Source organism: Drosophila nasuta, chromosome 3 (genome assembly GCF_023558535.2).
Source record: "Drosophila nasuta strain 15112-1781.00 chromosome 3, ASM2355853v1, whole genome shotgun sequence".
Classification (NCBI taxonomy): Eukaryota; Metazoa; Arthropoda; class Insecta; order Diptera; family Drosophilidae; genus Drosophila; species Drosophila nasuta.
Genome location: NC_083457.1, coordinates 37,537,490 through 37,551,649, shown reverse-complemented (window position 1 = coordinate 37,551,649; position 14,160 = coordinate 37,537,490). Strand labels below are relative to the sequence as shown.

General features: G+C 40.9%; 3 protein-coding genes across 3 annotated transcripts in view; 2 read left to right on the top strand and 1 right to left on the bottom strand.

The window, feature by feature from the left end:
* Positions 1 to 110: 110 nt before the first annotated feature.
* Positions 111 to 3,450, bottom strand: LOC132790957 (putative RNA-binding protein Luc7-like 1). Its single transcript, XM_060799724.1, has one exon. The coding sequence runs from the start codon at positions 3,339 to 3,341 to the stop codon at positions 2,073 to 2,075; it is 1,269 nt and encodes a 422-aa protein (XP_060655707.1). The 5' UTR covers positions 3,342 to 3,450; the 3' UTR covers positions 111 to 2,072.
* A 405-nt stretch (positions 3,451 to 3,855) lies between these two features.
* On the top strand, positions 3,856 to 5,854 carry LOC132791638 (U4/U6 small nuclear ribonucleoprotein Prp4). The gene has a single exon (XM_060800648.1). It carries the CDS (start codon positions 3,955 to 3,957, stop codon positions 5,596 to 5,598), a length of 1,644 nt encoding a protein of 547 aa, XP_060656631.1. The 5' UTR covers positions 3,856 to 3,954; the 3' UTR covers positions 5,599 to 5,854.
* Positions 5,855 to 8,940: 3,086 nt separating this feature from the next.
* The window catches only part of LOC132788948 (collagen alpha-1(XVIII) chain), a 56,419-nt gene continuing 51,199 nt past the window's right edge, over positions 8,941 to 14,160 (top strand). Inside the window, 2 exon segments of the mRNA XM_060796642.1 lie at positions 8,941 to 9,135; positions 9,672 to 10,008. The gene's annotated coding sequence lies outside the window, so the exon portion shown is untranslated.

Genomic DNA, 14,160 nt, shown 5'->3' with positions numbered 1-14,160 from the left:
TCTACAATCATTAGTTGTAATATTAATTTTGAATAGCTTTGTGAAGGCACTGCACTATACTAGGAGAAACATTGAAACAAACAGTACAATCGAAAAATTTCAACCAAAAACAAAATTTATTAGGCGTCATAATATGATACACAATGAGCATTGTTTTTACAAACTTCTTATGTCCAAATATACTTATAATAAATATTAAAACTATGTTTAAATTCAAAATAAAAGGTTTCTTTGCATAAAGTCTTACCCTAAGTATCCCAATAAACTGTTGGCCCTGCAGCCCCATGCGAATAGTATATGTATATGTTTACTTTTATAACTGCAAATCCCAAATATAGTACTACAAATCGCAGACTCTATAAATGCTGTCAAAAGAAACGTTAGAAGAGCCACCCGAATAATACTCACATACTAGGCCAGTTTCTTTTTGGGGATTAGCCAGCTTCATTTCATTTCTGTGTATAATTTTGGCATAGCACTTTATTTATAGCATGTGAACGAGAGATTAGGTTAAATATGGGCATTTATTTTGGTTGTTTTTTGTGGTGTTGGTATTGTAACTACATATGAATATCGCTACAAGAGATTGCAATAACAAAATTGTAATTTTAATTCTGTTTTTGGTGTTTGGAAAATACGTACGTTGAAATGTGCTCATCGAAGAACCCTACGGAAGCAACACAATCCTTTAGCTGCAGCTTGGGTAAATACGTACCAAAAATGTTGCTATATTGTATTGAAATTTGCTAACAATTTTTAACGAATTCGTATACATACCAAAAAATAAAACAACACTCTCCCAAAAAGATTTAGTCGACGAAATACGTACCCAAAATGAACGCTATGAATGTATATCGGGTAGTATAGGAGAGGTATTTACCACATATATAGTTTGTATATGTACTCAGTATACAATTATCGAGATCCCTAAACTGTGCTTGGACGTTCAGTTTATATAGTAAATAAGTAAATATGCAATTATTCACTCAATACGTACCCAGCTTTACGGGACTTAGCTTTTTTTTAAGCTTATCGGCTGAAAAGTGACTTCAAGTAGAAAACGCTTAAAGGTTACAATTTACAATTTGTCAAAAGTGAGTACATAGTATGTAGTTGTGAGCAGTAGTGATTGTTGATAGGCTTACCCCTAAATGGGCCCGATAATACGTGTACAGCAACACCACACCACACACCACCTGATGGGGGCCAAGCTGAGAGAGGAGCGCTGAGAAGTTACATACATTGGCTATATTTGTGTAGATTTGTACATACACTTGCAGAGTATATTATAAAATTGTGTTCATATTTGTAAGAAATTAAATGATTAGATTAGAAATCAGATTAATTAAAACTTCGTACAGATGTGTCGGACAAAAAATAATCCATTACTTATTTTAATAAATTTGAAGTCGAATTAAATGTAAATTCAAATTATGTAAATAAATAAATACATATGAAACTAGATCTCCTATAACCACATTCAGTTAAAATCGACTTACATTTTCAATTGAATAGTTTACTTTGCTAGCGTATTACTTCTTCGGTATTCCGAATATGTGTTTGCTTTCGTATTTGTGTTGTTTCTATAATCATTGGTGGGCACATTGGGGATTATAAATAGAATTTAGTGGTTATTTGGGGGCTCTGGCTCTACGTACCATAAGTTTACAACTTGCCGGAGGCTGTCAAACTATTAAATAAATGTGTGCATTATTTTGCTTAAAAGAGTTTACAGTTTTTCGGTTTCAGCTTACAGTTATTCGTTTATCTGTTCTGTTTTTTTTTTCTGTTAGTTTACACGGATGAAAATCAGAAGATAGAGATTAATAATATTTTACAAAAATATCTGCGATTGTTCTTGTTGTCTATATGTATTTAAGTCGATTTATTAATTGAATAATAATGCAATTAGTTGTTGGTTTTTGCTGCTATCTGTGGCTATTATTATTTTTTTTGGTTTTTGATTTGTTTGTGAATTTTGTTGTCTACTGTGGTTGTAATTAATGCTACGTACGTGCGCTGGACACTGTTGTGTGGAACTCAATCCGACTTCCTCATCATTAGATAATCATCTAGCGACGATACCGTTCGCGGGAGAACGATCGTCTCCGGCTGCCACCAAAGTTACCGCTGTTGCTATTGTTGTAGTTGCGCCGATCGCGTGGCGAACGCTCTCTGGACCGAGAGCGACGTCTATCATTGCGGCGATCACCTCCATCTCTTCCGCCGCCGCCTCCTCCTCCGAAACGACCTCTATCATTGCGATTGTTGCGATCACGATCTCTACGCACATCGCGCTCTCTGTCACGATGATCCCGACCACTGCTACTATCAGTACCTCCTCCACGTCCCATGCTGCGTCCATCGGCATCCCGGCTACGTTGTGATGGCGCACGTTCACCGTCACTCTCACGGGCACTGCCCCGATCATTTCCCCGCTCGTTGGATCTGTCATTCGATTGTTTTTCCGCATCCCGTTGACGTTGACGCTCTCTGGAACGAGAGCGATGGACACGCGAACGTCGATCCAACTCACGACCACCCACAAAGTAACGATTTCTGCCCCTGCCGTCCTCTTCGCGATCTGGTATCTTACCCGAGCGCTTCAATTCCGCCTTGCGTGGCGCCGCCGTCTTCTCCAGCTCGATCAATTTCTCTCGTATGGTGAGAAAACCCAGATGCAACTTACCACCAAAGTGGTCCGCCAGCCGTATGTCATTGTCATGTATGCCTAGATAGGCGGAACACACCTCGCAGACGCGCAACTTCTGCTGCTGATAAGTTGACGCTGGCATCGATGTTCTGTATTCATGTTCGGCTTTGATCTTTTTTCCACGCAACTCGTCAATTTCCTTCATCAGCTCCATGCTGTCTTCCACCTCGCCAGCCTCGCCCAGTGCCTCGGCCTTTGCTAGTTTCTTGCCAATTTCCTCGGCCAGTGAATGCACTGCGTTTGCTTTCTCCGCCACTTCGGCTGTCAATTCCTCCTGCGTCTCCTTTAAACGTTGCTTGGCGGAGTCTGTGCGTCGATCGCAGTCGGCAATGAAAGCTTGCAAATGCTCCATGGCCTCGATGTCGTAGTAGTAGTCGCGGGACTTGGACGCACTCTCGTAATCTGCACGAAAAGCCAGATCATGCACTTTGGGACACTCACCGAGATCCATGCGCGTGGATGCCAGTATATCGTGGGGACAGCAGTCCAGCAAAAAAGATTTGCAGACGCGTGCATCTGAGAATTTGAGACCGCGACCATCGTCTCCGTTGCGGGTGGTACCCATCAGTTGGTCCAGCATTGCACGCATCTGATCCGTGGCAGACATTTTATTGCTTGGCGCGCTCATTTTGCAGGCCTTTTTTTCTTAATTTTCTACAAGTTTTCTCGACTCAATTTTCACCGTGAAAAAATAAAATGTAGAGCTGTATTTTAATACAAAATAAGTGTGACCGCTTGCTAATTTGTCCCAAATACCTGTTAACAAAGGTCAACTATTTGAACAGCTGAGCTAGTTCACTCGTTAAATAGTGCTGCCAACTTACGTAATACGTATGAAATACTAACTATTTTTGGCGGGAAGGAATCTGAAGACGAATGTGTTTAGTAATATTTGTATATTTGTAATTTACAATGTTCAATGCTATCATTAAAGTAGAATATAAAAATAAATGGGAAAAATGTGATTTTAGCAGCACTGGTTCCAAATAATTAATTTCAAAAGTAATTTACCTGCCTCCATACTTTTGAGTTGCAGTATTTTTGTATAGCTTTGTTCCTAACTAGTTCGATACTTGAGAAGCAGCATGCAACGAAATATCGACTGTGCAGTAACATCTCTGCATATAGAACTAGAATATAATCGATATCCATACGATAAACGTTTACAGTAGAGATTTTTGTTGTTTATTTCGTTGGCGTAATTTTTGTTTTAAAAATTAATTCTTTTAGACCAAAATATAATGTCCGATGATGACGATATCCAATACATTAAACGCCAACGCACCCTACACTATGGTTCGCTTGAAGAAACAGAACGAAAGCGTCAAACGAACGCGGCGTCTCTGGCCGGCACAACGCCGGCTGCAACAACAACAGCAGCGGGCACAACAACAACAGCAACTGCCGGGCAGCTCGAAGACATCGAATCTGACGAAGACTATGAGGAAACGAATAAGAAGTCCAGTAGCACAAAGGGTTTGCCTCCACCCACTGCTGCATCGCTAGCTAACAAAATCGATGATGATTATTTTGATCTGGAGACGGAAATGGAGCGCGACAAAGTTGCGTTGCTCGAGGAGTTTGAACGCAAGAAACGTGCACGTCAAATCAATGTGTCCACTGACGACGCTGAGATCAAGAACAATTTGCGACAGTTAAATGAGCCAATCTGCTACTTTGGTGAGGGGCCCGCGGAGCGACGACGTCGCCTAAAGGAGCTGCTCGCCAGTCTAGGTGAGAATGCGATCCATAAAAAGCAGAGCGAAGAGGAGGAGCGCAAGACACAACAGCGAGAGCAGGAGGCTACCTGGTATCACGAGGGTCCTGACACATTACGTGTGGCACGTCTATGGATCGCCGACTACTCCTTGCCACGTGCTCGCGAGCGCCTGGAGCGCGCTAAGGAGGCACTGGAGGTGCCCAGTGCTACGCGGGCTGGTCGCATGGTCGAAATGCAAAAGAAGCTACAATCTCTGGCGCCGCTTTGCTCCCAAGTGGGTGACACGCGTCCCGTGAGCAGCGCTGCCTTCAACGAAGACTCGACGCTGCTGATGACGGCCTCGTGGTCGGGCCTTTGCAAGCTGTGGAGTGTGCCCGACTGTGAGCTGAAGCAAACGCTGCGTGGTCATGCCAGCTACGTGGGCGGCGTCGCACTGCGTCCGGGAGTCAAGGCTGACGAGGAGAATGTAGTAGCCATGGCCTCGGGTGGACACGATGGCGCTGTCAAGTTGTGGGGCTTTGGCAATGAGGAGTCAATTGCTGATATTACTGGTCATATGCCGCATCGCGTCTCCAAAGTGGCGTTTCATCCGTCGGGTCGCTTTCTGGCCACTGCTTGCTACGACTCTTCGTGGCGTCTTTGGGATCTGGAGCAAAAGACCGAGGTACTGCATCAGGAGGGTCACGCCAAGCCGGTGCACTGTCTCAGTTATCAATCCGATGGCAGCGTCCTGGTTACTGGCGGATTGGATGCCTTTGGTCGAGTTTGGGATCTGCGCACTGGACGCTGCATCATGTTTCTTGAGGGCCATTTGGGTGCCATTTTTGGTGCAGACTTTTCACCGAACGGATTTCATATTGCAACCGGATCGCAGGACAATACATGCAAGATCTGGGATTTGAGGCGTCGTCAGCCGGTTTATACGATTCCTGCACACACAAATCTGATTTCGGATGTCAAATATCAGCAAGATGGTGGCAGCTTTTTGGTCACATGCTCCTACGATTCGACCACAAAGATCTGGTCGAACAAAACGTGGCAACCGCTAAAGACGCTGCAAGGACATGATAACAAGGTCATCTCCGTTGATGTCTCTCCCAATTCACAGTATATAGCGACGACTTCGTTTGATCGCACATTCAAACTGTGGTCACCTGATAGTTGATGATCACGCTGATCACTCAAATTCTATTCAAATTTCCATCTACATCGACATTGGCGGCTTATAGCCTCCGATCTGTTATAAGCTCATCTTTTGTATTTTTATTGTTTTCGTTAAATCACAGACAATAGCCCAAACGTTTTTTACCATTTTCACATATTTTCCGTTTTTGTAATGCAATTTGTTAATTTAGTTAGGCGAAACAATGCATTTCGTAAAATTAAGAACTTTGTATAGAAATTGTTAATTAAAAAACAACTTTTTGGTACAAATCAAAATATATAATTTATTAAAGCTTTGGGTTGGGCAATACGGTATAAGTTTATATTAACTTTATTTCATTTTAATTTAATTTAACTTATTTCGAGCGCTTCATGTGGCCATTTATAGAATTAAAATGACTTAGCTTTTCGTGCGGCCATTGCTAGAACTACAAATTTCGCGCGCAGTGCGGCCATTTCCAGTACTATTAACTAGAACGCCATTTAGATTGCAGTGTCAATTCGTAAATTTGGTAGCTCGGCTTACAACCCGGCGAATTGCATCTGTCGGCAATAATATATAATAATGGGTTTTGCGCAGCGCCATCTACTGTAAGACTAGGTAAATGTAAAACCGGCGAATTCTATCTATCGGCAAAAATTAAAATAGTGGCAAGCATAGACAGCCATCTATGAGAATTTCTTTTAAATAGATTTAATTTAGTGTCGCCACCTTTTGATTAATTTGTAATTAACTGTTCTCAGTATTACAAATTTAGGTGCTAGATGGCGCAGCATCAAAATAATTCACAATATTTTTAATGTGCATTATTTTAGATACAAACCCTGTGACAATGGGAATTTATTCTGCAAAGTTGTTATCGCCATCTATTATAATAACTTAACTTAACTTGGGTATTTTTTATTAAACTTTAAAATTATGGTCATCAAACTGAGAATAGTTTTGTGATAAAACTCGAAAGTTAGTAACAATAATCAATGTTTTAGATATAAGCTTAAATGCTAAGCAGGTACTTAAAATTTGGCTTTAATATTTCGGTTTATTATCAGCAATATGGCAATAATATCACCAAACATGCAAAATGTATTATAATCAAACCGGTCGTTGTTTATCGGGCAATTTAGATAAAACAACGAAACTAGATCATTAACTGTCAAACGACTTGCATATTTAATTATATATCAGGTTCGACTCGAGTCACAAACGATTGGTGCTCGTTCATTCGTTTCCGATGTGAAGATGGATGCCTTGGAGTTCTTTGTGCCATATTCTTCATGTCGGAGGCATGTAATTTTCTTGGTTGACTTTGACTTCGTCTGGGGCTGCGGCTGTCTGCTAATTGAATACGCAAAAGGCCAGAAAGTTGTTAGTTATTATTGTTACTTGAGACTCGTCTTTATGCAAATTAGTCAAGAGATGTTTTAATATCTAGTTGGGCGGAGGCGGAGGCGAAGACATGTTGGAGCTCACCTTGCCCCGTCGACAACTTTGCGACGACCTAATCTGAATTGTTTAAAGTGCCTGCAACTGGCATTTATCCATGTTATTTTACTTTTGAATATATTTTAATTGAATTTACAATTCCAGTTGAGCAACAGGTGCACTTAATGCCATTTGCATAGGCCTTGCCACATGCCGAACGGTGTCCAACAGATTTATAGCGCAACAATGCAACGTTACGTATACGCAAGAGTGTCTGCATGTCTGATAGTAGTTAGTAGTTTAAGAAGCGGCGCAGCGCAGCGCGTGTGAAAAACAAAAATGCAGATTAAGCGTCAATCGAGGGGTTGCCCGGTTGGCCATTAACCAGATTACATGCCGGCCTATGCAGTGTCGCTGAAAGCCGTTTAAGCCCCACGAAATCGCCGATAACAACACCAGCTGAAAGTGCAATGAGTCGTGGATAGGCACGAGACAAGGGCGAGGGGAGGGTGTCAAAGAATTGCAACAGCAGCAGTAACAAAGCGACCAGATAAACAGATGAATGCTCAGACTGCCAAAGAGGAGAACGAGTTTCCTCTGCTCTTGTTGCTGTGCTGTGCTGCGATGCTGCGCTGGCCACTAGCCACATCGATGGTGCTTGAATAAACAATTGGCAGGCAGCAAACAAACCGAACGCTGTGTTCTCTCCACTGCAGAAGCAACAGTAACAGCAACAGCAACAGCAACAAATGGGGCCTCGATAAACGAGGCGCACTTTAAAATAAAGTTTGCATGCTGATAACGCGTGTTGCACACATACATATGCACACTCATGCACTCATGGGCAGGCAGAAGGACACGAGCTTGCAATGACCGGCAAAGTTACGCATACGCCACATGTGACGCCTACGCTGCTCTTGCCGCAGTCGCAGTTGCTGTCGACAGCGCAGTCGCCGTCGCAGTCGATGCCTCTGCAGCCGGCTAGCACTCTTCCTCTCTCTCTTTTCCTCTCTAGTTTGTGTTCTCTGTGGCTTGCTCGCTCGCATTGTGCCGGTTACAACAACTTGTATGAATGTGTTTTCTATTTTTCCGGCGTTTTTCTTTTTCTTTTGTTTTGCAACTTCAGCGTCAACACACACTGGCCTACGTCCCCCTTGTGGGCCCCAGTGCTCTTTCCCCGCTGCCCTGAAGAGTGTTTTTGCAATTCGTATCAACTGCTTTTCAAATTATTTATAGAATTTTAAATGAAGCGCAGGTGCGTCAGTAATAGTAATGCAGACACACAGACACTCCACACACACACACACACAAACACATACATATATGCTTAGATAGTCGTAGTCATAGTTGTTTGGGCTACAAAATTATGCTCAGTTTTATTGCTTGCGAGTTTGTATAAATATTTAAGGCTACTGGCGAGGCACCTGTGGGAATGAGACAAACTGACACATGTTGCCAAATATTCTCGTATGCTGCAGACTCCCCTGGTGCCTGCCCCGTAAATGTGTACATACTTATATTTAATCTGCTTTGTGAATATTTTTATCAAGTGCGGAACTGGTGCCCAAAAACTCAGCAAAGAAATATGGCAAATTATCAAGAATTTTATTTATTACATTTAGATTTATTTATATATTTTAATTACATTGTTATATAGCAGATGTGTTATCGGAAACATTTGTATATAGTGTGTTTTCAAAAATCAACGTAAAAAGCCGCCAGTCAAAGCAACGCAACCAACAACAAAAACAGCAACAGCGAAAGAAGCAACATCAACAAAGGCGAAGCACAGTTAACGTCAGCGCCAACGCTAACGCTAACGCCAACGTCGCCGTCTGCGTCTGCGTCGCTGCTGCCACACTGTGTTGGCCGCTCTTTGGCGCTGCTGCCACAGTCTCAGTCTCAGTCACTGTCTCAGTCTGTGTTGTGACGTTCAGCCAGTTGGGTCGTTCTCGTAGGCGGGCACCAACACACGCGAATATTCTGCCAGCGGCAATCAGGCGTGCGTTTTGCTTTCCTTCGCTTCGCTTCGTTTTGTCGTATTTTTGGTGTCTTTTGTCTCGCGTCGCTCGCTGTGAAGGCTTCGCGCTGCAAAAAACTACGACTGGATACAAAGTCGGTCTTGAATGCGTTTTCAATTTCGTTTGTGATAATTCAAAGTGTGTGTGAGCGTTCGTTTGTGTTGTTCCCGGCTGTTGCTGATTATGCCTATGCACTTGTCCGTCATTCAGTCAGTCAGTCAGTCAGTTAGTCAGTCCGTGCTACTCCACTTTGTGTTTCCATTTGTGTTTTTTTGCCTTTGTGCATCTGCAGCCCGCGCATCATTTGCTTCTGTTTCCTTCTTTTTAAAATATTTCATTGCGTCGCATCTTATTTGTTGCTGCTTTATTTCAGCTGACAGTTGTTGTCAACTGTTGTTATTGAGTAAAAAGGCTTTTGTTTTAGTTGTTCGGCAATAAAATGCATAATTTATGTATGGCTCAATGCCAATGCCAATGTCGATGCGCATGGACTGTGTCTGCGGTAAACCGATCTCACTCACGATCCACTGACCGCAAGGTGGCGTGAGTGTGTGCCTGAGTGTGTGTACGTGTGTGTGCTGTAACTTCGCCTTGTCTGCATTGATTGCTAATTTTGTGAATTTACAGCAGCGGTGAAGCAAAGTTCTTACATTTATTTATACAATAAAAGCATTAAATAAAAGCACAAATAATAAAAAGAGAAAAGTGAAGCCCAAGTGAACGATAACGTCAGCCGCATCCGCATCCGTATCTTTTCTGCGGACACAGAGAACGGCAAAGGCAAAGGCAATAGCAAAAGCAACAGCTACAGCAAAGGCGCTTGACAGCGGAACGGAATCGGAATCTGAATCGGAAGCAGATGCCCAAAACTATGCAGCATTAGAGATTGGCAAGTCAACGCAGACAAGTGAACATTTGGAAATACACTCAACCGAAAACACATTCATTCATTCAACCAAGAGCTGAGGTAAGTCAACCGACCAAATCAACTATTTATTTTTAACGATTAGCAGCAATTTTTGGTCACGTAATGGCTTTTGCATACACAAACAAACAGCAAAAAAAAAAACAAAAACTACAAAACAAACACTTGAAGTCAGTTTCTAAACCGTTTTATGGGGCCTTTTAAATTCCATTTATATTCGAGAGACAATTGATCAATCCTTTGTCTATATGCATAATTGCTATTTACCTCTAAACACAACACACAGTCTAATGTCTTCAATATGCACAATAGTTCAAGTTCCAGCAGCTGCAGCCGCAGTTGCTTCTTCTCCGCTGAATTCGCACGCTCCTATCAATTCATTCATTCATTCATTCATGCAACGCGATGACTATGAGTATGTCTGGGGAAAGGGAAGGGCAAATAAAAGCGACAAACGCTGGCTGTAAATAAATTATGCATATTTGTGCGGCTTATTTAAAAGTACATATTTACATATGAAATCAAAGTACCGCAAATAGTAGACTGTCCAAATACCCTATAAACCATTCACACATAACTGTGGATGACATTTTACTACTAGATGCAAAGCACAATATTTGGACAACTTATATTTTGCCTCACACTTATCTCATTTGTTACACATATGAGCAAACTGATATATGTACTTTGTTGTTACGATTAGATCTGGTAGAGATTCGAGAGAGGTTTGTTTAATTATTTTGTAAGAAATAGGAATTTAATTTTATCTGAATGATTTAGTATAGTCAAAATGTGTTTGAAATTTTATATTTAAGTAAAGTCAATGCTCTTCCCTTTTTGCCTATAGGGTATCTGCGTATCGTTGCGAATACGACGGATGCGCGTAACTGTGATTTTACGAAATCTGCACAGCTTTACAACACCAACACAAAAGCTGAACACATATGTACATATTAAATAAGATGACGAATTTGTTTTTGTAACTTAGATATCTTTAGAGTGTTGACTTAACAATCTATTCAATGACTTCGCCACTGAAATGCACCTTGTCGCGTCAGTTGGATTGATTTATTAGGCATATTAAAGACAGATCAGAAACTTGTCTACGGTTTAATTTTAATTAACTGGGTTCAATTGTCATGCAAAGTGATTATGCATTCATTCAAATACAATTTTAATGAGTCACTAATCGCATAAATTATGAACTCATTAGTGTAATCTAAACTGTGCACACACACGTCACAACCTATTTACATGATGCAGCTTCGGCTTCACTTAACTGATTGAAAGAATCAAGTCGCTGATTGTTGTTCATTTGGAGCCCTTGACAAGTGTCTATCGATATCATAACAAGTCGATAAATAAAATGATTGCTCGTACTGACAGGCTAGACTAACTAATTGTTGTTGTCTGTTTCGAAATGTATGAACTTATGCGATCCACAATTGTGAAATACACATGTGCTCCTCATATGTTTTAGATACTTGCTCCAGTTGCTTATTGCCAATTCCTGTTCACAGTTATGACATGTGCCACATTTCATTCATGATCGCTTGACTCTCGCATTATTATTTCAATTTAGCTTAGCAATTAATCAAACGCTATCTGAACCAACCAACACCTCCTCCTTGAGTGATGATTTATGATGCATTCAAAACTGAATTACTCGACAATTAATTCACAGTGATTATTATTTTTCTTGGTATGCGCAAATAGTTGCACAGATTTCAATGTTATCTGTGCGTATACTTAATGTGATATCAGTAATTATGCAATATTTGTATGCACAAGCCACAAATGCTTATCATACTTGCTTGTTGCTTGGAAATTCCCACTCTACCTCCCTCTGGGATTTTGTAAAGCTTTTTCAGTAAACAGAATAGTAAAGTTTATGCTCGCGCCATTCAAAATACGGGCTTGAGTTTACTTATTTTAATTAAAATCGGATTCTTTCGTTCCCTTCTTTTTGCAGGTGAAACGTAAAGCAGGGCAACTTTTCACAACTTTTGCAGTGCTGGCGTATAACGTACATATATTTTTTAACTCTGACATGCATGACAATTTTGGGTCTTTGTTGGAGCTGTTCTTGTTGTTGTGTTTAATTCAGCAGTCAGCCAGCAGCATTTTTAGAAACAAATGTACTTTGATGTAAGACACATACAACATCTGTATTTTGAGATGTGCACACTCGGTGCTAACATCAACACAAAGATTGAAATTGAAACGGGAGCGGGAACGTGAACGTGAATGGGAATGGAAATGGGAATGGGCATGGAAACGGGAATAACGTGATCGAAAACATCGAGCAAACTGTGAAACTAGCGCACAAACAAACAGTGTGCCAATTACCAAATCCAAAGGGTGTTTCCAACTGAACCCTTTGCTTGCTTTTGCACTCAGATTGTCACGGATGTGTGGGAGCTACGTGCCTGCAATTGCGTTGACATAGGATGATAAAAATACATATATGATTCGCTAGAGTTCAGTTCAATTCCAATATGCATTCCCATTTGAATCGCAGTCTCGTAAATGTCTCCCGTAATAACTGCATTTAGAACTCGACAGAATTATGAGTCAGCTGCTCGCACTTCTCATTGAAAGCAAAAATATACAATTAAGAATTCACATTCAAATTGGCGGTTAGCCTGCAATGCATGTAATTTGCCAGCGAGATGACACTTGGCTAAATGCTCTCAAGGGGCAATTGGCCCGATCTGGCGGAGAGTTGGGGTTGCTGACTCAGCCAAAAGTGACGACAGCGGCAAAGCAAATAAAAACAAATGTTGCAATAGGCAAAACTACTACGAGACACACGCCTAGAACTCGCATCTCGATATGCTCCCAATTGGGTCAGTTCTGAATGAATAGAAGCTGTAGTCCGCTCTGTCTGTTTGTCTTTTCTGATTGTCTTTCGGCGTGCCGTATTAGAGTCTGCCCCGCGGGGAAAGCCGACACTTGCAAAATATTTAAATGGGGAACATGCGCGGTAGCCGATGCCGATGGCTAAGCAAATTGGACAACTTGTTGCTTGACGCGCTCAAAATTGGAATTAATATAACGAATACGACACCAGTCAATAAATGGCTCTTTTTCCCTCTCCCCAGCATGTTGTATAAAGCTCCAGGCCAGAGACTATGCTAATTTCTAAATAAAGTAGCAGTTTGTGCTTTGTGCTTGTAGCTATATAAAAACGGCAAGCTCAGCGTAAATAATTTTTTATTTTGAAAATGATCAAAAAATATGAGTCCAAGTGCATTGCAGTAGAACAGGTTTGGTGAATCAACACAACACAGCGCAATATAGGAGAGTACAAGATATGGCATGAAATGAAATTGTTTACATTAATATCTAAATAGATTATGCGCATAATTGTTGAATAAGTTTCTGTGTTGGTAATTATGCGAAACTTTAGCTTAAGATATTTGTCGAGGGCGTATGCGGAGTTTGATTAACTTCACCGCCGGCCAACTTTAATCTGCATATCAATTTCTCTTTCCCACGATTAGTGAGGTTAGGTTCATAGTTAAGAGCAGCTGCTGCAACACCAAAGGCCATACACGGAATGCTTTTAAAACATAAATAATAACAAAGTAGTCATTAGGTCGTATAGTTTATTAGATATTCTAAATTAGCCCAGCATTCCATAAATATTATGAAAATGACAGATGTAAAAAGCGCCATTTTACAACATTGTAAGCTTTGTAGTTTTGCTGGAATGTCATTTCGTCAGGGCTCGTTCGACCTTAAAGTCAGAATAGTGTATTCATTTACAATTCATGTACAATTCCTTTACCGAGAATTGAGCAACGTGAGTTGTGCCCTTGCAACACACTCTGAACTGTTTGTTTAAATCGAAAACTTATGTCTGTTATTGTTACTGCATTGGCATTGATCCCGACGCACTTTGTGCCTCTTTGTTTGTACCCCAAACAATGGTCATTGTCTCAGCTTGAGGATATGAAAGCGTATGCCTATACACAAAAAAACAAAAGTTATAAAACAAATAAAACATAAAAAGTAAATCAGAACAACGCAAATTATCGTTTTGATTCATTTCGTAATAAAGCATAAACTGATTTATATTTCATCTTAAAGTACGTATACTTATTTTGATGGTTGTCGTTCTCAATTACCGAGTTGACAGCTGTGCGTTGCCTTTTAATTGCCCTTGTGCTGTCGCCGCTAAAGACTTAA

Bases quoted from the DNA above. Each gene is read 5' to 3' on its own strand.
- LOC132790957 (XM_060799724.1), bottom strand. From the start codon at position 3,341: ATGAGCGCGCCAAGCAATAAAATGTCTGCCACGGATCAGATGCGTGCA.
- LOC132791638 (XM_060800648.1), top strand. From the start codon at position 3,955: ATGTCCGATGATGACGATATCCAATACATTAAACGCCAACGCACCCTA.